This window comes from Dryobates pubescens, chromosome 15 (genome assembly GCF_014839835.1).
Source record: "Dryobates pubescens isolate bDryPub1 chromosome 15, bDryPub1.pri, whole genome shotgun sequence".
NCBI lineage: Eukaryota > Metazoa > Chordata > Aves > Piciformes > Picidae > Dryobates > Dryobates pubescens.
The window spans coordinates 22883992-22908557 of NC_071626.1; the positions used below are offsets into that span (position 1 = coordinate 22883992).

The following is a 24566-nucleotide window of genomic DNA, read 5'->3' on the forward strand; positions in this document are numbered from 1 at the left end:
CCACAAATTTACTGATGACTGACTCAACCCCCTCATCCAGATCATCAATGAAGATGTTAAAGAGCATGGGGCCCAGCACTGATCCCTGGGGCACACCACTGGTGCCTGGCCGCCAGCTGGCTGTGGCACCATTCACCACCACTCTCTGGGCTCGGCCCTCCAGCCAGTTCCTAACCCAATGCAGTGTGCTCCCGTCCAAGCCATGGGCTGACAGCTTGGCCAGGAGTTTGCTATGGGGGACGGTGTCAAAGGCCTTGCTGAGGTCCAGGTAGACCACATCCACAGGCCTCCCCACATCCACCAGGTGTGTCACCTGAATTTGCATCACTGGCTTTAGTGACAGCTTATGTCAACCTATTTTGTATGAAGACGGACAATAACTGATCATTTACCTTATGTCAGGAGTCAAGAATTTTAGTCCTTTTAACATTAGTGGGCTCTTTCTTTTTTTTTTCCCCCTAATGTCATAGCCAGTTGGGATTTTTTTCAGTTTTAGCTAGGAACTAGTTAAGTAAAAGAATCACACATATTGGGGGTGCTTAAGTAAAGAAAAATCATCCAGGTAGGTCAAACCTGACAGGGACCATGATCATATCTTACAGCTTTAAATTAAAAAATAAGAAGGCAGCATGCAGAGAAGTCTGTCTGGGAAACAGAATAAATGTGGTGGGATAGTAATATACAATTTAATCCACTCATGAATAAAGATGACTTAAATTCATTTGCGGCTTTGCCACTCATGAGTTATAAGGTTTTTAACTTGTTTGGATAAACGCGTCACCTTATTCCATCCCATCATCATCAAATACAAATTATTAAAATAAGACATGGACAAGCACATCTTTTAAGTTTACATGAATCTTGAAAAAAATTCAATATTGCAGCCTGGAGAAGGAGAGTGACTGCTTGAAAAATACAGCAGCGGAATGCACAAAAAGAGCACTTACTTGCCAATTACCTTTCAGAGTTCTCCATGTTTTAATTTCTTCTGCATGCTTCACAACTGCAGGTCGATTCACATACACTTTGGAGAGCCAGCCAAGTTCTAGGGTGGGAAAAGAAGAAAAGGCTCATCTATTTTTGTGCTCTTTTTAACACACGGCGTGGGACTTCAGATGATACTTGCAACCCGGTTCGGAACCTCTGAAGAGCAAGTTGTGCTTTCATATTGTTGTGACGGGTTAACGCCCAGCCTGAAAACAGGGGGTGGAGGGCTTGCGAGCGCTTTGCCCTCCCTGCAGGGTGTTTTCCCCCTTGGGAAACTGAGTCTGTTCCACTTCCCTCTCCCTGCCCAGCTAGAGCATAAAAGGGAGGACATTACAGCCATCAGCTCTTCCTTTTTGGCTCCTGCCTCTCCTGGAGAAGAGCTACTGCAGCTCCCTTCCTGCTCCTCTGCCACATGGTCAGGCCTGATCCTTCTCCCTGCTGCCTCCACACCTCTTCAGAGAGAGACTGGTCTTGTATTCTTGTTTTTTTTTTTCCCTCCCATCCATCCTTGTTCCTTGCCCTTGTGAACCTTACCTGTTACTGTGTTTTATATATATATACATATATTGTTTAAAGACAACTCTTTACCTCTCTACTTCCAAGCCAACTCCAAATTATTGCTTGGTGGATTTGCTCCTTCCCTACAATTGTTTTAAGGGCTTTTGTACTTATGCCCAGTCCAAAATACCATAACAGCACTCACTTCTCTTAGGGTACTGGATGATGCACACAACCTGTTTTGTTCACCATTACAACTGAATGATGAGAGACACTACATTGCCAGACGTGGACTGTGAAGTTTATGATACACATAGAACATAAAAAAAGCCTCACAAAACAGCCTTCTGCCATTGCTTGCTGATTCACTTCTTGATTCCAGAACACGGTAATAGTTATTCAGTCCTTTGTGTGTCTGCTGGCACCCAGAATACAACAGCATTTTTTGCATGCATGAACCTATCTTTACAGGAACCGCTCCCCACATGGTGTGCATCAAGAGAAGCACAGCCAGCAGATCGAGGGAGGTGATTCTCCCCCTCTACCCCACTCTGGTGAGACACCACCTGGAGTACTGCCTCCAGTTCTGGAGCCTCTATTACAGGAAGGATCTGGATGTGCTGGAATGTGTCCAGAGAAGGGCCAAGAGGATGATCAGAGGGCTGGAGCTCCTCTCCTATGGAGGCAGACCGAGAGAGTTGGGACCATCTAGTCTGGAGAAGGCTCCGAGGAGACCTTACTGTGGCCTTCTGATATTTGAAAGGGGCCTTCAAGACATCTGGGGAGGGACTTTTTAGGGTGTCAGGGAGTGATAAGACTAGGGGGAATGGAACAAAACTAGAAATGCGTAGATTCAGATATGATGTTAGGAGGAAACTCTTCCCCATGAGGGTGGTGAGACACTGGAATAGGTTGCCCAGGGAGGTGGTGGAAGCCTCATCCTGGAGGTTTTGAAGGCCAGGCTGGATGTGGCTGTGAGCAACCTGCTGTAGTGTGAGGTGTTCTTGGCCATGGCAGGGGGGTTGGAAGTGGATGATCCTTGAGGTCCCTTCCAACCATAACAATTCTATGATTCTATGGTCACCAATACCTCTGGGCAAACCCTTGCATAACAAAGCATTTGAGTTGTTATTTGTAGCAGTTTGGGCTGGGTGCCTTCTGCTACGTGGGGTGCTTCCTGTGTCCAGAGGTCCAGCCCAGTGGGTGGACACAGGAAACCAGGTACTTCCTACCATAATTCTCTGCACCACTGTAAGATCCAGCACAGGGTCTGGCACTTTCTCTTTCTTGCCCTCGCCGTCACCCCGTAACGGGGGGACAAGTCTCCCGGCCATGGGCCTGGCTAGGCGCAAGGCTATGGGGGGATGGGCAGTCTCAGATCTGGCCAGCTGAGACTAGCCTAGTGGGGGGGGGGGGGGGAAGAAGGAACCCTGGGGATCCTAGGTGCGCCCTCAGGTGGGATTGGGATGTTCCTGGGTTTGCTTTGGGATCTCTTTTGTCACTGCGCTTCTGGCTCTCTGTACACACTCACTGCTTTCCATTTAAACTTTCCATCACTTTTGCCATCCATTCGTTTGAGTAGTTATTTCTGACCATGGTGGGGAGGGGGTCTGCCTCAACCCTTCTAGAGATAATTTTGCTGGAGCACCTCTCCTACAAGAACAGGCTGAGAGAGCTAGGGTTTTTCAGCCTGGAAAAGAGAAGGTCCTGGGGAGATCTATTAGCAGCCTTCCAGTACCTTAAGCAGGCCTACAAGAAGGTTGCAGAAGGACTGTTTATAAAGGCTTGCAGTGGAAATGGTCTGAAATGGTCTGACTTCTACTTCAGGGCTCATGCTGTGGTGTTCTGCTTTGAGTATCTGAATGCTGGTGACTTGGAGACTAAACTTCTCTTGTGTAAGGAGAGTGGAATGGAATGGAATGGAATGGAATGGAATGGAATGGAATGGAATGGAATGGAATGGAATGGAATGGAATGGAATGGAACAGAACGGAATGGAACGGAACAGAATGGAACGGAACAGAATGGAACGGAACGGAACAGAATTAACCAGGTTGGAAAAGACCTTCAAGATCATTAATCCATCTCAGATTTAGATTGGATATTAGAAGGAAGTTCTTTACCATGAGGATGGTGCAACACCAAAACAAGTTGTCCAGGAAGGTAATTGAGGCCCCATCCTTGGAGATATTTAAGGTCAGGCTTGACAGGGCTCTGAGAAACCTGATACAGTGAAGGCCATCCCTATCTACTGCAGGGAGGTGGGACTAGGTGACCTTTGGAGATCCCTTCCAACCCAAACCATTTTATGACTCTATGAATATCTTTATTTCTGTGCCTGAGACACAAGTTTGCTCAAAATTTGTGGAATTGTAGGATACCAAACCACTGTGCACAGCACAGACAGAAAACTTTCAGAAACCACCAAATATTTATTTTTTTTTAGATCAGAATTCCACTCTGCCTATACAACTGTGAGACATTATGCAGCTTACTGAAGGAAATAAAATGGTGTCATACAAAAAGAAGAAGAAAAAAAAAACCCCACATGGTGAGGAAGGACAAAAGTTCTGGTACTACACAGCAGCAGATGGAGACTTCTGTCTAACACAGACCTTTTATTCAAGCCCACTTCTCCATTAATTAAAGCAGTGGGCAAGTGAAAACAAATATGTCTCAGCATAATTGTCTCTAAATAGACTTTCAAAGTTTGCCATGTGAGGTCTCACCAAATCCTTCAGTGTCTCTGTTCAGAACAATCACTCACAATCCCAGCTTTTTTTTTTTCCCCCTTGTTATTTTTTTTTTTTACCATTAAAAATCAAAATAAAACTATTCTTTAAAACAGAACTGACTGCCTTTGCATTCTGTCCCCCCCCACCCCTCCTCCCTCAAGCTTTATGATTTAGTATCTGGCTAAGGAAAACTATATTTAATTAGGCTTATTAACCTTGCAGTGTGAACACGTCTTCTTTGCTTTTTTTTTTTTCAAATAAGTCATCTGCTAGTCATCTGCACAGTCATGTGGCTTCAGGGATAAAAGTAATTAAAGCAGTTACACTATAGCTAATTAGCCAATATTCTGTAATCACTCTTCAAGTTTGCTTTTTTTCTTTCCCCCCTCCCCCTCCCCCCCTTCCTCTGAAGACATTTGAAAAAAATGATATTCAAACTCTTAACAGGAAATTCATCTCCTCTCTTTGAAGGACACGAATCCAAAAATACCCAGCATTTCCTGGGAAAACAATAAATAAACCTACTTCATTAGTATAATTACATAAATATCTAAGACACTTAACACATTCCTCATAAAACAGACTAAGCTTTTCAAAAGCTTAGGGGGAAAAAAAAAAGAAGTGTAGATGGCATCCCTTCAGATGGTGAAACAGAAAGCTCAAGAATGCCTGAGGCTGTAGTTTCACAGGCATTTTAAGGCAGCACTGTCCCCAAAAGAAGCTGCCTCCCCAACTGGTTATTTCCTCTTCTGTGCCAGAAACAGCATGTGTACTCCTGCTCTTACCGTGAACACATGATAAAATGGGTAAGGGAAGTGATGAAAGCTGTTATTTCTGGAGACAGGAGTGAAACTGTGTCCTGAGCCTGCTGGAGTGGAGAACTGAGCCATTCAGCTGGTCACAGGGTGACCCCAGCTGGCCATGCACAGCCAAGCAAAGCCACTGAAGAGAGAAAAGTCCTCAGGTTCAGGCCTTTTTTAGTTATCCCGCCATGTAAGCTGCTTAGAGATTTGGGGGTTATTCAGTTTCTTTGAGTCAAAAGCTGTAGTTATTTATCCATAGTACTTCTTGCTATGGACCGATTTCATTCTGAGATGGATTGATGATCTTGAAGGTCTTTTCCAACCTGGTTAATTCTATTCTATTCTATTCTATTCTATTCTATTCTATTCCATTCCATTCCATTCCATTCCATTCCATTCCATTCCATTCCATTCCATTCCATTCGACTCTCCTTACACAAGAGAAGTTTAGTCTCCAAGTCACCAGCATTCAGGTACTCAAAGCAGAACACCACAGCATGAGCCCTGAACTAGAAATCAGTTCTACTATCTTGTGACATTCATCAAATCACACAGTGTCAACTGTAGATCAAATGGAGCAGATCACTACATCCCTCAGAGAACTTTAAAAACCACTGACAAGTCTTTCCTCAGAAAGCAAGCTACAGAACAATGGGAGCCTGGTTTCCCGCAGGCACAAGTCCTCTGCTCTTCCCTCTGATCTTCCCAGGTCCAGAGACCTCTCCTCACCCCAATAACCCATGGTCCTTATGACTGTGGAGTAAAACAGGACTTGCATAAACTCCCTAGAAAAAGATGTAATAAAAAGTCATGTAATTGATGAGCTGTGCCTGCTTTTTCCTCAAGAGAGGGACTAATTTGGTCACTCCACTCAGTGACTTATTTCCAAGACATCTATCTGTCCTTCAAATTTGATTAAAACCCAGCAGATTCCAAAGGTGTTATAAAGGAACAGTGAAGAAGCAGAGCCACAGAACAAGCTAAAACCAGCTATTAATATATTAGAACAGAATTACACTGTCTTGAGAAGGGATGCAACACTTCATTATCTAAATGCCACTTGCCAACAGGCTAGCTCTCACATGTAAATGGCTCAGAAATACCAACTATAATTAAAAATATCAATTGAAACATAATGAATGTATTTCTGGCCCTTCAACTAGAAGGGCTGAGCAACACAGATAAGATTTTTTTTTCCCTTTTCTCAGAATCCCAAGAAGAGGCTTTGCAAAAGACCTGTAACTATTCACTTCTCAGAATGCACATGTAGGAATACACACATACCTAGACAGAGGTAAAAACTATATAATCACAGAATGATTTGTGTTGGAAGATCTCTAAAGGTCATTTGTCCAACATCTTGTGCTCAGAGGGTCAGCTCTGAGCTCAGACCACACTTCTGAGGGCTTTATTCAGTTGGGTTTTGAGAGTACCCAAGGATGGAGACTTCCTGGGAAACCTGTCTTATCATTTGACTGTCCTTGAAGAAGTTTTTCCTTATCTCCAGTATGAAATTGTGTGTCTCAAGACAAGCCTGCTGTCTCTATGAAGAGACTGGCTCTGCTTTCTTGATACCTTCCCCACAGGGACAAGCAGGCTGCTGTTAGGCTCCCTGAAGCCATCACTTTCCTAGGTTGAACCCGCCCAGCTCCATCAGCAAGTGCTGCAGCCCCTGACTGTGGTGGCCCTCTGCTGAACTTGCACCAGCTTGTCCACCTCTTCTATTGGGCAACGACAAACCCAGACAGTCTTTCAGATACGGTGTAACAAGTGCTAAGCAGAGGAGACAATCCTTCCCTTTCTACAAGCTACTGCCTGTTGGTATGACCCAGAAGGCCACTGGTCATCACTAGACAGGGCACTGCTGACTCCTGCCCAGCTTGCTGCCCACCTGGCTCTGGAGCCTTTCAGCAGAGCGGTTCCCCAGGCAGCTGCCTTGGTTCACCCTTCCCAGGGCAGATCTCTGGCCCTCAGTCCTACTGAATGGCACTGGGTTCCTGTTGACCCATTTCCCCAGAACTCTGGGTCCCTCTGAGTGATCTGGTTAATTGAGTCTCACCTGCAAACTTCATGAGCAAACAGTCCATTGCCTCTTAACAGGTCACTGAAAAAAAATGTTAAATGGGACAGATCCCAGGCTAGACTCCCGGCATTATCCTACTTATTAGCAGCCTCAAAGTAGAGCATGATCTATTGATAATCACCTTCTCAGACTAGTCATCCAACCAGTTTTGTAACCATTTTGTTATCCATACATCCAAATGTCCCAATGTGGATAGAACATTGATCTCCTTCTATGATCAGGTAACTCACCTGGTGGATGTGGGGAAGCCTGTGGATGTAGTCTACCTGGACCTCAGCAAGGCTTTCAACACTGTCCCCCACAGCAAACTCCTGGTCTATTCTATTCTATTCTATTCTATTCTATAAAACATAGTGCTAAAGATGGTGTCAAAAGCCTTGCTAAAGATGAAGTAAATGACATCCACTGCTCTCCCCTTGCCAACACATCCAGTCATTGTACTATGGAAGGCACTTAGGTTGGTCAGGCAGGATTCACCCTTTTACACACAATAAATGACAAAACTACATGACAGGCAATCCAGGCTGCCTGTTTTGTCACACAACCTTATGCAGGCCATTCCTCCTTCCAGTTTTCCTCCTGAGTGTCCTGAAGAAAGACTTGTATCTAGGCATTAAGTTCAGGCTCCACAAATTACCTGTTTGCTTTTCAACATCCTGCTTGCCATTTGCTATCTCTACCCAAGGTTACCAAATGTGGTTTTTCTCCATGGCTTCTGAAGTTGCATCAAAACTTCATCTGCAGGGAACAGAAAACCCATGTGGCAGATGCCTGGCATGCCCACAGTTAACCCAAAGGAGGATGTTACCAGCTTACAATACAAAACAGATGGTCATTCATGTGTATCAGTGTTTTGCTGGGAAGTGGCAATGGCTTGCACCTGCTGCCTTAGTCAGACCTCACCTGGAATACTGCATCCATTTCTGGGCTCCCCAGTTCAAGAGGGACAGGGATCTACAAGGATGATGAAGGAACTAGAGCACTGCCTTAGGAGGAGAGGCTGAGAGACCTGGGGCTTTTTAGTCTGGAGAGGAGAAGACACAGAGGGGATTTATTAAATGTCTATAAATATCTGAGGGCTGGGTGTCAGGAAGGAAGGGACAGGCTCTGCTCAGTTGCACCCTGTGATAGGACAAGGGGCAATAGATGTAAACTACAGCACAGGAAGTTCCATCTCAACATGAGGAGGAACTTGTTTAGTGTAAAGGTCACGGAGCACTGGAAGAGGCTGCCCAGAGAGGTTTTGGAGTCTCCTTCTCTGGAGACTTTCAAGAACCATCTGGATATGCTCCTGTGTGACCTATGCTGGATTCTATGGTCCTGCTCTGGCAGGAGGGTTGGACTTGATGATTTCCAGGGGTCCCTTCCAACCCCTGACATCCTGTGATTCTGATGCTTTTCACAGTCCATTGTAATCCAGCATTCTTGGAAGCAGAGCAGGAGAGGCTGACTCCTCTCAGTCCCTTGAAAGTATTGCAGTGAATCCCAAGTACCTAAGAATGATTCCACAAGCAATCCCTCTGGAATGACAAACTTGAAAAGCTCCTTATCCACCTTCTTTACATGACTTTCTGTATCAGTCTGTTAGAGCAGAGGCACACTGACTAGCCCATGAAAATCATGGTACTTTCATCTGTGTTACACGCACATGTTCTTTATTCTAAGTAAACACCTTGCTCTTCTACTAAGGAAGAGGGACAACAGGAGGGAGGTAAGGAGGGAGGAAGGATTAAGGCCTTTTACAAAAAAAGTATTTATTTAGGAAAAAGAATACATGGGAAAGCATTGTATAGCATGATTTGAGAAGAGTTTGCCTTGTCACTGACAAACAAGTGCATGCTCTCTAAAAGCTGCTTAAATAATGACATTAGGCAGCAAGCATGTAAAAAGCAGACAAATAAGCTATTGTTTAGTAAAAGACATTAGACCACTAGGTGTCCCTGTTAGAAAACTCAAATCCCACAGAATGCTCTGTGAGATACCAGGCAAATGGTTTGAATTACTGTCAAAGCTGCTGGCACAAGCTGGTAAAACCTTCCAAAGTGCTTGGGGTGTATTGTCTGTCAGAGGATGACTGACAGGACCTGAACCAACTTCACATTCGAGTTTCTGGACTCCCCAACAAACACTGACAATTAACTGTAAAATTAGGTTACCAGTGATAAAAAGCACAACATGCACCTAAAGTAACTGCAGTGCATCTGCAAAGTCCCACACTAGCTTTGTTCCTGACTGACACTGAGATTTTTACCATTATATTATTAACATGTTTGTTGACCACCTGCAACCAAACATTCTTTTGCAGGGTGAAGTAATGCAGAACCTATTGTAACAGGTTCTTCAAAGGATTTAATTTGCTCTAGACTGAGGGAGAAAAGTTTGTTAAGGAAATTAATCCAAAGACTACAACTGAAACCCACCTGTCCTTGCAAACAGCCTGAAAACAGCCTTGCAAATAAGCCTATCAGAGTGCAACCTGAAAGCACACTTCCAGGATTTAAAACACATGAATAAAAACACTGTGAACTCTCTGTTGTCCACAGGCTAATCATTTGAAGTGCACCTTAGCTCGTAGAAATCCTGCTTGTTGCAGACGGCACAGCCACGTGATACCGTGCAGCGTGACCGCCTGAACTCTGCTCATGCTAACTTTGAGATCTGTTCCACACCAGCTGTCCTTTGCTTATTCTATCACCTCCACTTAATAATCCACCTACTCCTCTTCACCACCACTGCAGTTTGGGTTTCCTGGGTGCAAAGTCAGAAAGCTGTAGCCCTTTCTCATTCCCCACCCTCCAGCAGATGAGGATCTCCAGATGGCAAATGGCAAATAGCCTTAGCTGCCCTCTGCCTTACCTGAGGCAGAGAATCATAGAATCAACAAGGTTGGAAAAGACCTCAAAGATCATCAAGCCCAACCTGTCACCACAGACTTCATGACTACTAAACCATGGCTTCAATTGCTTTTTCAACACCTCCAGGGACGCTGACTCCACCACCTCCCTGGGCAGCACATTCCAATGGCAAATCTCTCTTTCTGTGAAGAACTTTCTCCTCACCTCAAGCCTAAACCTCCCCTGGTGCAGCTTGAGACTGTGTCCTCTTGTTCTGGTGCTGGCTGCCTGGGAGAAGAGACCAACCCCTGCCTGGCTACCACCTCCCTTCAGGTAGTTGTAGAGAGCAATAAGGTCTCCCCTGAGTCTCCTCTTCTCCAGGCTAAGCAGCTCCAGCTCCCTCAGCCTCTCCTCATAGGGCTTGTGCTTGAGGCCTCTCCCCAGCCTTGTTGCACTCCTCTGGACACTTTCAAGAGTCTCAATGAGCTACCTTTCAAGCATACAGACCACCTGGAAACACCTGGAAAATCCTCATCAGCGAGTAATCAACAAGCAGAACGCTAAAATACTTTGTTTGTGAATCAGAATCAAACTAACAAAAATCGCTTCGAAGCTCCTGGGTAAAAGGAAGTGCAAGGAAGTTTCTTCAGCGAGAATCAGACGTCTAAGTTCACCGGACGTGACCGAGCCCAGCTGTGTGACAGCCCTGCGGTGCTGCCCATTCTGCGAGCTGTGGCACTGCTCAGAGCCTCTCCAGCCGAGGCCCAAAGCGACGGGCAAGCCTCAGCTTCTGTGTAACCTGAAGTGCCAAAGGGAAACTAAGCCTCCTGCAGGCCTGCCGGGTAAATAGAGAGCCCGAACAACACGTTACAAGCACACGTTAAACGATCTAAAGGAGACCTAAGTCTATGGCTATTCGGGCTTTCCAGGAACACAAGGTTTCGCAGCCTCCCGGCCCGTACACGCCGAAGTGGATCGGCCAGGGATTGGCGAGCGGCGCGGCCGGGAGCCCGGCCCCCAGCCGGGAGCCCCCCGGCGCCTGCCCCGCCCGGGCGCACACCGGCACTTTTCCGCCCGTTCCTGGGACAGGCGGCGCTGCCGAGCCCTGCTCGCCGGCTTGCCGCCTCGGCAACCCCTCACACCACCGCTCCGCAGCTCACAGCTATCTCCGGAGGAGCCGGGGCCTAGGCCCTCCCCGCAAGCCGCCATCCCTTACCCAGCTCGGTGCCCGGGTTTCGGCCCGCCATGGCCCACACCACCGGCGGCTCCCCGCCCCCGCTGACAGACCTGGGCGGGGAGGGCAGACTGCGGCCTCGCCGGTCCCGCCCCGCGCAGGCGGGCAGCAGGGTAGGGCGGGCTCGCCAGATCTGCCCCAGCTCCCAGGACATGCAATTCCCCATGCGCCGGCGCTTTGGTACCGAGCCCACCGTACCGGAGCTGGTGGTAACGGCACATGGCCTACCCTTCTAGCGCTCAGCTTCCACAAGGCAAGAGACCGCTGCCGATTTGCGGCAAGAATTACCAAGACAGGCTGTTCCTGTAGTGGTAAGTAACTCCAAACCATGACGAAAATGTGTCCAGACATCTTCCACTTTCTCAGAGTTGAATCTTCAGGGTGCTCACTGTGAACATGTTACACGAGCTGCAAGAACTTACCGACCCTGTAAAGCTTCCTAGTAACACCTGTAAAATGCAAGTCCAGTAACAAAGCCACTGACAACTTCATGGCTTTGGCTGTAACTTCTTCCCCAGAGTTGTAATGACACAAACTCACATGAAAAAAGGTATTAAATACTGTTAATATTTTCATTTAGAGTAAATATCTTGCAGCTTCAGCCTTACTCGCTCAGTGTAAGCAAAGAAACCACAAAGAGCAGCAGCATGTAAAGCAGCAAACAGCCACAGCTCCAAAATCCAAAGACGCTATTCCAGAGGTCTCTGTGACACACCTTACTTGAAATATGGCACAAAAAGCAGGGCTTGCAATGCATATCACTACGGGGCGAGGGATGCAAGTTTTTTGTTCTAAACACATCTTTCAGTTTGTGAACAGCTTCTAGGCTGAGGTATTAGATTTGGAGTCTTCATAGCCTTAGTATCAATTCCATTTAGGCTTGAACCAATTAGCTGTAAATCAGAGGGTTGCAAGTTGCTTGGTTTTGGAGCAAAATTCAAATGGACACTACTCCAAAATTAGTTTTATGTTTGTGTGGTAGCATTCTCAACAATACCATTGCACTAAAAAGCCACAAATCATGGTATTTGTTTGCCTTACTTCCCCCACACCAATAGTTGGAGGGGACCTCTGTCCACCTCCTCAGCCCAGCCCCTTAAGCTGGCTCAGATACAGTAACCCAGTGCCACAGCTAGTTGGGTTTTGAGTACCTTGAAGAACAGAGACTTCACAGTCTTCCCAGGCAACTTGTCTCAAGGTTTGACTGTGATGCACAGCAGAAAAATATTGTCTGTTTTTCAGTCTGAACACAAATCTTCTGTACACCCTAGTTTTCAAATGTTAAACTTCAATTTTCAGAGATGACAGCAGTACTGTATTCTTGGGGGCAGGGAAGAGCATGGGCTAGTATGAATAAACACCACCTCTGCGTAACTTTTCACCTTTCCATACAGAAGTATTATATAAACCCTTCAGCATAACATTAAAGGAAGTGACAAGTAGAAGAATGGCAATATTTTCTTTAATGAAGAAAATACAATCTGTGACCTTGAAAGAATAACTTTGTTGATCCAGCCTGGAGGACTAAACCCAAGCTTTAGATAGATTCATAGCCAACCTCCAAGATTTTCATGTACAACCAAATACTTCAGGCAACATGTCCAATTTAGGAGTTTTCAGTGGTTTTGATTTTAAAGACTCATGTTTACATTCAGACTTTGAAGAATAAAAAGATACAAAGCTTACATCTCCAAAGAACTTGCCCCCTGCCCTCTACACCAACAACTAAAACACTCTTCCTGGGTTTCTTTCATAGTAGAAACCCAAGCTGCTGGAAAGGATTAGGTAATTAACTTGGTTGCTTTTTCATTCCATGAACCCAACGCTCAACAGGAAGATACAAGTTTTGAGAGGCATTTTATTTAGAGACAACCGAAAACAGTTCCATGTTCAGAAGCTGCATACAATGAAACAAAAACCGAACCAAATACTTCCAAGTACATAACCCCCTCTTCAACTAAAGCCAAACTTTTTAAACTTTCAAGAAAATAAAACCACCAACCAACTGGGTGAAAGCCATTGTATCTCTTCTCCAAAAGAAAACATGCTACAATGAGTCTAACTGAAATTGGAGACTGGAGTTTGGCTTACACACTTCTTTGAAAAGACAGTAGGCAGTCATGCTAAAGAGACAGCAAAACTCTACTACTTGTCTTTTGTTTACTTTTTGTTTGTTTGTTTTTCCTTTTTTTTTTTCCTTTTTTTTTTTTATTGGGATACTCAGTTCTCTTACAGACAACACCTAGCCAGGTCCACCTCATTCTCATCAATTACTGCCCATCCTTGCCTTTTGTAGAGAGCACACTCTGGAAGGCTGCTGTTTATCACTCTTCACTGGATTTTGTTTTGTATGTCCATACGCTGTGTAACAGTTGCAGTCGTCAGGCCTTAACTTCAGGAGTTGAGCTGTACACTGAATCTGAGTTTTCAGAGGGAAGATCTTCTGCTGTTAAATAAAAAAAGAGTATTACTGCACTTCACGTTAGACATATAATCCAAAGAAATGCTGCAGGGATTGCTTGAAGACCAGTTCAGTTTGCTAACTCATTTAACCTGATCTAGTTATTCTACCCTATCTCTTCAGTCTGTCCAGCTCTAGTCACTAGTCTGACACTGACCACATGGTCATTTTCAGGAAAAAGCATGAAAATCTTTTGAGTGAAAAATGCCAGAAGATATTTGGGAGAAAATACTTCATCCATACTAGAGACTGTTGCCCTCTTGACTGATATGTTAACACCTAGCTGAGTTGAAGCTGGCAGTTCAGTGCATTACCTATTTCCTCCTCTGCAGTTCCTGGAAGGGTGGTCCTTGCTTTTGCTGCTTCTGCATTGTCCTCTTCTGTAGAAGGGAGGGAGAAAAATAGTGAGTACGTTCAGTTCTCCCCATTCAGTTCTCTGCACCCAGCTGCATAAAAAAAAATCATTTTCCCACTTAATTTAGTGTTGAGAAGGCACTGAGTAAACAATTTCATCAATGGATACTCACTTGCTGCTCTTCTAGGCTTTGCTCCTTGCTCCCATACTTACAGAATTGAAGCACAATCTAAAATGAACTTATAATTCACACTTCTAGTTATTAGAATATCCTAAGGATTTATAGAAGTGGTAGTAATTTCTTCCTCTAAAACATAAAGATACATCAGAATATTTGCTTCACTATCCACAAAACTGTCTATATTTAATCAGATTACAGGTTTGAACTGCTTAAATAGGATTAAGAATAGAATAGAATTAACCAGGTTGGAAAAAAACCTTCAAGATCATCAAGTCCAAGCTATCACCCAACACCATCTAATCAACTAAACCATGGCACCAAGTGCCTCATCCAGTCTCTTCTTAAACACCTCCGATGATGGTGACTCCACCTCCTCCCTGGGTAGCATATTCCAATAGCCAATCTCTCTTTCTGGGAAGAACTTCTTCCTAACATCCAGCCTAAACCTCCCCTGGCACAGCTTGAGACTGTGTCCTCTTGTTCTGTTGGTGGTTTCCTGGGAGAAGAGACCAACCCCCACCTGGCTACAACCTCCCTTCAGGTAGCAGTAGACAGCAGTAAGCTCTTCTCCAGGCTAAGCAACCCCAGCTCCCTCAGCCTCTCCTCACAGGGCTGTGCTCCAAACCACTCCCCAGCTTTGTTGCCCTTCTCTGGACACCTTCCAGCAACTCAGCATCTTTCCTAAACTGAGGAGCCCAGAACTGGACACAGGACTCAAGGTGTGGCCTAACCAGTGCTAAGCACAGGGCACAATGAATTCCCTGCTCCTGCTGGCCACATGATTCCTGATGCAGGCCAGGATGCCATTGGCCTTCTTGGCCACCTGGGCACACTGCTGGCTCATGACAGCTACAAAAGTAAATCCTTAATCTAGCAGACTTGAGTGGGTACAGACATGCTCAGAAGACACTACAGTCACTGTTATGAAATTCAGATGATAGATTGCACTTATGATAAAAATTATGTAAGAATTGCACACAGAGCAGCCAAGCTTCACCAGGAGAAGCTCACACTTACCAGGAACTACACACTTCCAAAGACCATAGGTCTTCCCTACTGTTGTCTGCCACAGCCGTAGTGTACCATCCTCAGAGCCACTTGCATATAACTCTCCATCAGGGCTAAATCTAACACAGTGAATTGGACCAAAGTGTCCTTTGTAAGATTCTACAAGAGAACACATTGAGAACATTAATTTCAAATTTCAGTCAACAACTGACACTTCAGTCAATAACTGAAATTAGGAGGAGGAGGAAGAAAATAATTACCAGTGAGGGGCAATTTCTCACTATTTAACTTATGATGCAAAATAAAGCTTCTCTTAACTGGTGTCTCAGCCACCTCTAATTTAAGTAACATTTTAATGTTTATTAAATGCAAGAAAACAGGTGCTTAATCATTCTAAACAAAACTACAAAGTCAGTCGGTAGCATGCTCTGTTCCTGCAGTCACTCAATCCAATTTTAATCAAGGAATGGATCAATGGAAAAAACTTAAAAATGGACTTTTAAGGCATGTGTAACACCAACACATGACATTTTCATAAAGGCAAGTAGCTGCAACTCATTAAACATATCTCATGAATGCTACAGCAGCACACAAGTTAACATACAGCCTGCTACTGCAGCAATACAGAATGACATAACTTCTTTAAATAGGTGCAAAAAGCTGTTTAATGGAGGCTTTAATTAACTCTAAAAGAATAATTTAAGTTATATTGAGCCAGGGAAAAAATGCTTAACTGATAATGTGCCTTTTCATCCTCTTGCAGAGCATGCTATGCCAAAACTTTTTGAGTACAAGAGTTTCTTTTAATAGTCATTATTGCATTAAAGTAACACCCATTTCACAACTCATTTTTGATTGTAGAAGACAAACATACCTAATTCTTCTCCTGTATTATAGTCATATTTATAGAGTTTAAAATCTTCACCACCTGCAACCAAACATTCTTTTGCAGGGTGAAGTGATGCAGAATTGATTGTAGCAGGTGCTTCAAATGATTTAATTTGCTCTAGACTGAGGGAGAAAAGTTTGTTAATGAAGTTAATCAAAACAGCAAAAAACATCCTGACAGCAAAGAACAAAGAAACTGATTCTATTAATCACAACTGCTTTTAAGAATACATCCACACAATTTCTGAAGGACGTTTTAATGCCTGTAAATCATGCTCATCAAGTCAGAAATGAGATCAGAGTATGCCAAAGAAGTTCACACCTTCAGAACTACTTTAAGGCACAACTGCTTTCATAAGTGTAACTTGCTTTAAGAGATCATAAAGATATATAAATAGTCCTCTGAGAAGCACTGGCTAAAACTTATTTAACCACCATTACAATTAGTGCAAAACAAAAGCAGCTCCAAAGCTTTATGGTCTAGCATCTTCTAGACTGTTAACAGTTCACTGTTATAGAAGAGAGGAGTTGTTTCACACACTGCCTCTGACAAGATGCCAAAGATGTCCACAAATGCCAGTTCTGGTAATTGGTGATTTTGGCCTTGTGCAGTCAGTTTTAGTGCATACACAGCCAAGCACACCACCCAACCTGTGAAAGTTCTGTGGTTGTTACTCACGTTTCTGCACTATGAAAAGCAATAGTCTTCCCATAGGTTATCACAAGTATCTGCCCTTCTGGAACATACTCCATGCTGCTCACTGACATTGCAACATTTAGGGCTTTCACTTCAGTCATGGTACTCCGGTCCCAGAGGCTTAAGAGGAAATGAAAAAGATTAAAAAAGACTCTGATTACTTCAGCAAATTAAACCATTTTCACTCTCATCCGTGACAAGATTTGGATTAAGAAGGTCAAAGAACATGGTTTGATTCCACAAGTACTTCAGATTTTCAGTTAAGACTACATGGAAATTGCACCAATGACCTTCACTCTCCCATTCTTTTCACAAAGCAGAAAAAACAATTCTAGTTCTCTCTCCTTTGTGCCATAAATATATGAGTAGTGAGACAGGCAGGGATGAGACAACACTGGCCATATCAGCCAAAAAGCTGAGGAAATTGTCGGGAACACCTCCCGTCTTTTCTGGATAACGTAGTTTGAGGAAGGGTCTTTGTCAACTCATTTTCCCAGCAGCCAGCTTTGTCTAGGTTGCTGCACATCTCCAATCAATAGGGTATAAAGTAAATAAAACACTTACCCATGACTGGATATCTTATAAGAACACTACTCAACTCAGAATGAAGGCTAAGTCTATCAATAGTGCACTATATCCAGATACTCTTCACAGTCTTTTATCCCAGTGCCTAGATAGTCCATGCCTTGCACGTCTTCCAAGGCTGGATGCAAAAGACTAGGCAGCAAGCAACACCTCGGCCCAGTGTACATGCACAGCACCCCATCTACAAATTCATCTCCTTGCAAAAAGGCAAAAACCTCTTCTACTGTGCAGTTCTCATACCATATTTTCTTACTAGGCAGGCCACATTTATGAGGTACGTTAGAATTATTACAAAATTTACATCTCTGACAGCAGAAGGTAACTGTATTTGGCATGCAGCTATGACAACCTAGGATGAAATTACCTGTGTTTGTTACTTAGGTTTTTTGGTGACGCAGTATCTTCTCAAACAGGTTATAACAATAAATAAAAGTGAACTTCTTACAAAAATGAAAATTGCTTTTCCTTACCGGACAGTTTTATCATCAGCTGAAAGAATCTGTTTGTCATCACTGCTCCATAAAGCCTTTTTAATGCCGGAAGTATGTCCACTGACAACATCAGGTTCTTTAAAATAAAGCCAAACATTTTAATACATGTAAGATAATGAAATGATGTCATGCAGCAGTCTGGAGAACTTTTGTGAGCTGTGTGGATTTCCACTTCCATTATTTCAAGCACTTACGACTTCATTTGTAGATTTTATTCCAGGAACAGGATAAATGTAAAGTGGGTAGCTGATTGACTACATTTTATTTAAGTTTCCCTAGTTCAACATCAAGGTTCTCCAGCTTTGCATCAATCATTAGCAGTTAATTATGTTCCAATTCATGTTGATACTGAAGTACCTGGAGTCTTTTTTTTCTTTCAGATTACTAAATTTTAATTAGACCTATTTCTAATGAGTCTGCATTGAACTGAAACATCCTACCCTTGAAAGCCACTGCAGATAAACTCTAATTCACTTGTAAAAACAAACTTAAAACATGCAGGTTAACTATGGCAAAAGGTTATAAATGCTATGTAACAATCCTCAACTTTGTCTTCTGTTATTCATAACAGAAAAAAGCTCTGAATTTGATGTCTTTCATTCAATTCCAAGAAAACAAGAATCTGTGCTAAAAAAAGCAGACTCACCTGCTTCTGGCTTGCTCAAGTCATAGATACGCAACAATTTATCTTGTCCACCTGTTAACAGATAATTGCTATCCTGAAACAGAAGTTATAAAGGGTCAACTCTATTTTGAATCAAAATATCAGCCTTCATCCATGAGCCTTAAAATAACAGTTCTCAAGACAGCCTCTAACACACTTGTTACACATTAAATAGAAGAATAGAATAGAATAGACCAGACCAGGTTAGAAAAGACCTTTGAGATCATCGAGTCGAACCTATCACCCAACACCATCCAATCAACTAAACCATGGCACCAAGTGCCTCATCCAGTCTTCTCTTAAATACCTCCAGGGACAGTGACATACCGCCTTTAAAACTGCAAGTCGTCCACTGGATTGTTTGCTCATTAAAATGAACATGTAAAAGTAGAAAAGTAACTAAAACCAAACCCCACTCAGGAGCTCACATCCCTGGTGAGTAACATACAAAAGTTTTCCCTACCTGTGTAAAATCCACACTTTTGACAATGTGTTTGTGAGCCAATGTGATTAGTTCATCGCCTGACACAGCATCCCACACTTTGCTGAATGGCAAGAGAAAACATTTACATTTCAGTAGGACCAGGATGAATCAACCTGGATAGATTTGTTTGCAAGCAGTCTTTCCTGACACCATGTTAACATTTTATCATAAATGGGATCTTTTAAGTTATATCCCAGTTATTCAGTAAGAATGCTTTATATGCTTTTACTAAAGCTTTATTTGTATTACCCCACCGTTCTTCTTTACCCTTTTCCAGGAGAACACAGATTCATTACCATTTTTGATTTAAGACAAAGGCAGCCCTTCTCTGCATCTTTATTAATAGATATTGCCCTACACTAACAGGATTCAACTTGCCAACTATCAATACACACTGCAAATAGCACAAAGTTACAACAACAAAAAAAATACATGAGAAATAATCCACTAGATTTTTCACAAGAGGTTTCTTACAATAAAAAGAGGCTAAGTGGCAGAAGCAAAACAGGCAAACAAACTAAAAAATAAATCACTCTTTCAGCCCTGGCATAACTATAGTGCCAGAGATCAGAGCCACACAGGAATGTTATTCCAGCAAACTGGTCTAGTAAATAAGTGTACTGATCACAAAGGAATCATAGTTGATCATTGTGATGGAATCAACTGTAGCTGCTTTCAAGAATCTGGAAGCCTAGTTTTTCATTTGGCCAGTCATAAATGAGCTAACAATTACTAAAGAAAACCAAGTGAACTGGTCATTTACTACAGCTGTATGTCACCTGAGGGTACCACAGACTAAAAACTAAAGTACAAGATCACTTACGCCGTAAAATCTGCTGCTGCTGTAGCTGCTTTCGTGGCATCTGTGTTCAAAGTGGCCCCCCAAACAGCACCTTTATGACCCAGAAATGTTCCAATCCAGTCTCCTGTATCGCCCTGACGCAGCATAGGCTTACCATCTTCACAAAACACAAACACAACATTCAGGTAACATGATAAAAAAGGAAGCTGTTTTTAAAAATATATGCTTGCACCAGCATGTGGAAATAACATAACCTGTACTAAGCTATTCTGTCTAAGAGTTCAGTTGAAGAGCTCAGATATGCAGCTGTACTTGCTGCACGCCTCTAAAACTCTACAGACATTAAAATACTACTCCAAGTGAGACAAAAGTTTTGTGTTAAGGCATAAAGAAGATAGAAATGCACACTTCATTTAGGCTTTATGTTATAGTTTTCTTCAGGCTGCACAGGTGTGGATATTTTAGTTAGGAACTACATTTTCACACTAACAATAAGCAGAAATAAGTTGTATGTTTCTAATCAAGTATGTTTAAAATATACACAATTCCCTTTTGTGGGAGGCTATCAAAAAGTTGTTCCCAAAAGAAGATGGGAGCTGAACTGGCAGCGCTCCAGGGCAGAAAGGCATGTCTCTTTAAATTTATTTATACACGTGTAGGATCAACATACTCATATATGAAGGTAAAATGGCATTTACATAATGAGATGAGAGCTCTCATGGTAAAGGAGATGGACGTCATCATTCTGGGTTCAGCAAGGCAGCTACCTTGGTTAAATGTGAACAAACTTTAAAATCTACAGCTCATGTGCACCGATGGTAGAAATAGGCAGTTTTAGAGGAAAGGGAAAAAGAAAAAGCAAAAAAAAAAGTTGAGACTTTATCTCATGTTTTTAATCCAAACTGGGGGAATGCGGGCTTTGACACCCCCCGGGACAACGTGATAATTGACCACCATGAAACGAACTGTTCTCTCCGGTTTTCGTTTGGCAACACCATAAACTGGTGTAACTCTAAAAGCAACAGCGTTTCGCTGAACGAACCGGGCACCCCGACACAACTGCTCTGACAAGCATCGGCCCCTTCCCGCGACCTCCCCCCGCTCTCCCGCCCGCCCCAGCAAACATCCCCACAGGAAGGCGACACGCGGCCTGCAGGCAGCCAGGTGGTGGCACGGCCCAGTTCTCCCCACACACCGAACCCCTGAAGCCGAGGCCATCCACGCCGGACAGACTAAAACAAAGGGGCTAGCGACACGGGCGCCGCCGCCTGTCTCCGCTCACCCTTGCAGGCGCTGATGAGGAAGTAGCCGTAGGGGGTGACGCCGCTAAAGGCTAGGTCCACCACGGGCCTTGTGTGCCCAGAGCATGTCAGCGGGGTCTGTCTCATGGCCATGGCGGCGGCCCCGGTGGCGAGAGGGGAGAAAGGGGTGCGGGGCGGTGGCGGGACACGCACACACGGAGAGTGGAAAGGGACACGAGTCCCCTCCGCCCGGACAGGAAGCGGCGATTGCGGCGGCGACGAGAGCGGAACTGACGACAGCGAAGCGCTCCGGAGCGGAAGTACGTCACTGGGGCGCTCGGGCGGAAGTGCCGCTGGGCGCGGGACGGAGGTGGGCTGGCGTTGCGCTGGTGTTGCAGTGTGTGTCTCCGGCGGGAGCCGAAGCCGGGGCGGGCGTGTGGGTCCCCCAGCGCCAGCGAGGGGCAGCGGCTCTGCGGAGCTGAGTGGGCTTGGCGCCTGTGACACAACAGCCGTCACGGACCGCGCTCGCAGCGCTGCCGCCCGCCGGCCGCTCTGAACTCAGCAGCCGTAATGGACTCCGCCACCGCCGTCGCATAATCGCGCTTATCTCTTCCCTCATTCCTGAAAGAGTATTACTCCTGAAGGAATAAGACCTTATTGTTTCCGGAATAGGGTCCGGCGCTCTTCGAATGATCCGGTGTTCTCACTACAAACTTTTTTTGCATTAATCAGTTCCCGGTGTGTACTTCAGGAGTTGAGGGTTTCACATAAATCGATTCCAGGGCTGGCATATCCCTCCCTACATCCCGGTTCCTAGCGCTGTCCCATTTCGTTACTGTTCCCGTGTGGTGCTGCTGCTCCTCTGCTTTCTCCAGGCTGCAAACCCAGCAGCAGATAAATGCTACCCAAAAGGAAGCAAGGAGGTTTGCCTTTTGTTTTTTTTGTGCTCCCCTTAGAGAATCGCTTCGGTGGGAAAAGACCTTTAAGGTCATCAAGTCCAATCGTTATCTATCTCCAAGTCTGCTGCTAAACTATGTGCACCACATCTACGCATCTCTTAAACACCTCCAGAGATGGTAATTCAGGCACCTCCCTGGGGAGCCTGAGAACCCTTCCAGTGACTGCAGGATCTGATAAGCCTTGCCAGAGGAGTGGGGTGCTGGTTAAGACAGACTGAAGGAGATGCAGAGGTCTCAGGTTTACATAAAGATGAGCCAAGTTGGTGCTAACGCCTAGAATTGCCCTCAGAAGCATCTGAAGATGTTATTGGAAGACCTATCAACAGCCTTACTTAAAAATCAGAGAAGTGGTGTTTCTCTTCTTTCAACAGGCTAAAGAATCGGTATGATGGTTACTTATCTCCTTTTTCTGCTTTTCTCTCACAACTAGGAAGAGCTTTTAAATCATTAACAATTATATGCCTTTGTAAACTGCAAATCTGCAGTGCAGAGGGCATTCTTGCCATTGGGAAATGTGAATAAGGACATACAGAAATGCTGAAAATAAAGCTGTCTATTACCATTTCTTACATCCTTGATGCAAAGACAGAACATAGTAACAAAGTCTGCCAAAGACACAGTCTCAAGCTGTGCCAGGGGAAGTTTAGGCTGGAGGTGAGGAGAAAGTTCTTCACTGAGATAGCTGTTAGCTGTTGGAATGTGCTGCCCAGGGAGGTGGTGGAGTCACCACCCCTGGAGGTGTTCAAGAGGGGATTGGAGGTGGCACTTGGTGCCATGGTTTAGTAGTCATGAGGTGTTGGGTGACAGGTTGGACTTGATGATCTTTGAGGTCTTTTCCAGCCTTACTGATTCTATGATTCTAGGTTTGTCCTGTGCCTAACTCGTCATGTATCACACATGATTCAGTCAGACAGGTTCTTTAGCAACGGCCTCATCATGTTTTCTTCCTGCAACTTTCTAGGTTACATTCTGCATTGCTAGCCTAATGCCAGGTAGATATTTCTAATGCAGCATTCATTAAACTGAACATGAGGAGGGGAAAGACTGCCATGAAGCATATTTGCAGATGAGGAAGGAAAACCACTTAGTCGTAGAGCTGCAAGCGGAAGGAGAAGCATGTTCCAGAGGAAGTGTTTCAAACAGAAGTAAGAGCAAGGATGAGAAGGCAAGGGGCTGAATACATAGAGAGCAGGAGCAAAAAGAGATGCTGAACTGATTTGGCACTGTCAATGGCCTCCTGCTGAGGAACAGTATCTTAATGTGGTCATTTCTATCAGATGTACTTCTGCTGCTTGTACTCTGTTGGAGCCTGACAGCCTTTGGTCTTAGCTGCAACTCTTCTGGCATCTTCCCTGCCATTGCCCTCCTTTTAAATACCTTTCTCCATTTAAATAAGCTTATTCCCCATAGTTTGAGAATATTTACAAATACACTAATTCTATGGCCTGAGGCTGGGCTACTTTTAATAGGGAGAGCACAGAATCACAGAAAACATTTGGTTGGAAGAGACCTCAAAGATAAATCCAACCTGTCACCACAGACCTCGTGACTAAACCATGGCACCAAGTGCCATGTCCAGTGCCCTCTTGAACACCTCCAGGGATGGTGACTCCACCACCTCCCTGGGCAGCACATTCCAATGGCAAACGACTCTCTCAGCGAAGAACTTTCTCCTCACCTCGAGCCTAAACTTCCCCTGGCACAGCTTGAGACTGTGTCCTCTTGTTCTGGTGCTGGTTGCCTGGGAGAAGAGACCAACCCCCACCTGGCTACATCCTCCCTTCAGGTAGTGTAGAGAGCAATAAGGTCTCCCCTGAGCCTCCTCTTCTCCAGGCTAAACAACCCCAGCTCCCTCAGCCTCTCCTCACAGGGCTTGTGCTCGAGGCCTCTCCCCAGCCTCGTTGCCCTTCTACCACATCTACTTTCACTAAAATCATTGTACAAATGCCCACTGGTGACTAGAAACAAGTTTCAGTTCTCAGTCCAACCTTCAACCCAGCACTGAAGGGTCAATACTAAACCATATCCCTAAGCACCAGATCCACAGGTTGCTTGAACACCTCCAGAGGTTTTTATTTGCTAGGAACTGTGAGATAGGCCTCAGTTTTTCCAAGAAGATCTAAAGGGTATAAGACAAAGAAGAAAAAGGTGGAGAAAGTAGTTACAAATGCAAGCCTAGCAAACAAAAAAAAATACAGAGCTTTATTGGTTTAGCCAAGGTGATTATGTATCAGTTTCCAATAATGTTACAAAGAAATGTCATTAAGAACCTTTTATTCAGAGTTTCATATCTGTCTATTGTCCAAATAACTGTCGTGTATTGTTAAATAAATATTTGTCAAGCCCAGCTTGTCAGGGATTAATCAGGCACATGTAATCATACAGTGTAATTCACCCCATTACTGCATGGAATAATAAGTATGCCAATCATAGGTTCTAAAGCAGCTGGGCAAGACTGTCTCTTACTTAACACTTTTAATTCCGTGTCTGCTTGATTAAGCAACATCTTTCCACAGCCAGTGATTGAAGTTTCTCAGTAACATTGCAGACAATTAGTGAAGGGTCATGATTCTAGT

At 44.3% G+C, this 24566-nt stretch overlaps 2 protein-coding genes across 3 annotated transcripts in view; both read right to left on the reverse strand.

The window, feature by feature from the left end:
* DERA (deoxyribose-phosphate aldolase) overlaps positions 1-11230 on the reverse strand; it is a 69938-nt gene extending 58708 nt beyond the window's left edge. Inside the window, exons 1-2 of the mRNA XM_054167838.1 lie at positions 11157-11230; positions 948-1045 (exon numbers count right to left, since the gene is read on the reverse strand). Of these exons, the coding sequence (XP_054023813.1) occupies positions 948-1045; positions 11157-11187 (129 nt within the window). The 5' untranslated portion in view covers positions 11188-11230. The remainder of the gene's footprint in view (positions 1-947; positions 1046-11156) is intronic.
* A 2120-nt stretch (positions 11231-13350) lies between these two features.
* Positions 13351-21325, reverse strand: STRAP (serine/threonine kinase receptor associated protein). Of its 2 annotated transcripts, none has more exons than XM_009902794.2 (10): positions 21073-21325; positions 19812-19947; positions 18968-19049; positions 18487-18559; positions 17820-17916; positions 16747-16884; positions 16054-16190; positions 15189-15338; positions 13950-14015; positions 13351-13617 (listed from the first exon to the last, which is right to left on the reverse strand). In XM_009902794.2, exons 1-10 carry the CDS (start codon positions 21182-21184, stop codon positions 13556-13558), a joined length of 1053 nt encoding a protein of 350 aa, XP_009901096.1. In that variant the 5' UTR covers positions 21185-21325; the 3' UTR covers positions 13351-13555. The 2 variants fall into 2 exon arrangements, with proteins under 2 accessions (XP_009901096.1, XP_054023989.1); XM_054168014.1 differs by having other exon boundaries at positions 13351-13620.
* Between the last annotated feature and the right edge of the window lie 3241 nt (positions 21326-24566).

Coding starts and splice junctions, on each gene's coding strand:
- STRAP (XM_054168014.1), bottom strand. CDS start 21,184: ATGGCCATGAGACAGACCCCGCTGACATGCTCTGGGCACACAAGGCCC. Junction 16,191..16,746: donor GCTTTTCATAGTGCAGAAAC/GTGAGTAACAAC, acceptor TTTCTCCCTCAG/TCTAGAGCAAATTAAATCAT. Junction 14,016..15,188: donor TTGGAAGTGTGTAGTTCCTG/GTAAGTGTGAGC, acceptor TCCCTTCTACAG/AAGAGGACAATGCAGAAGCA.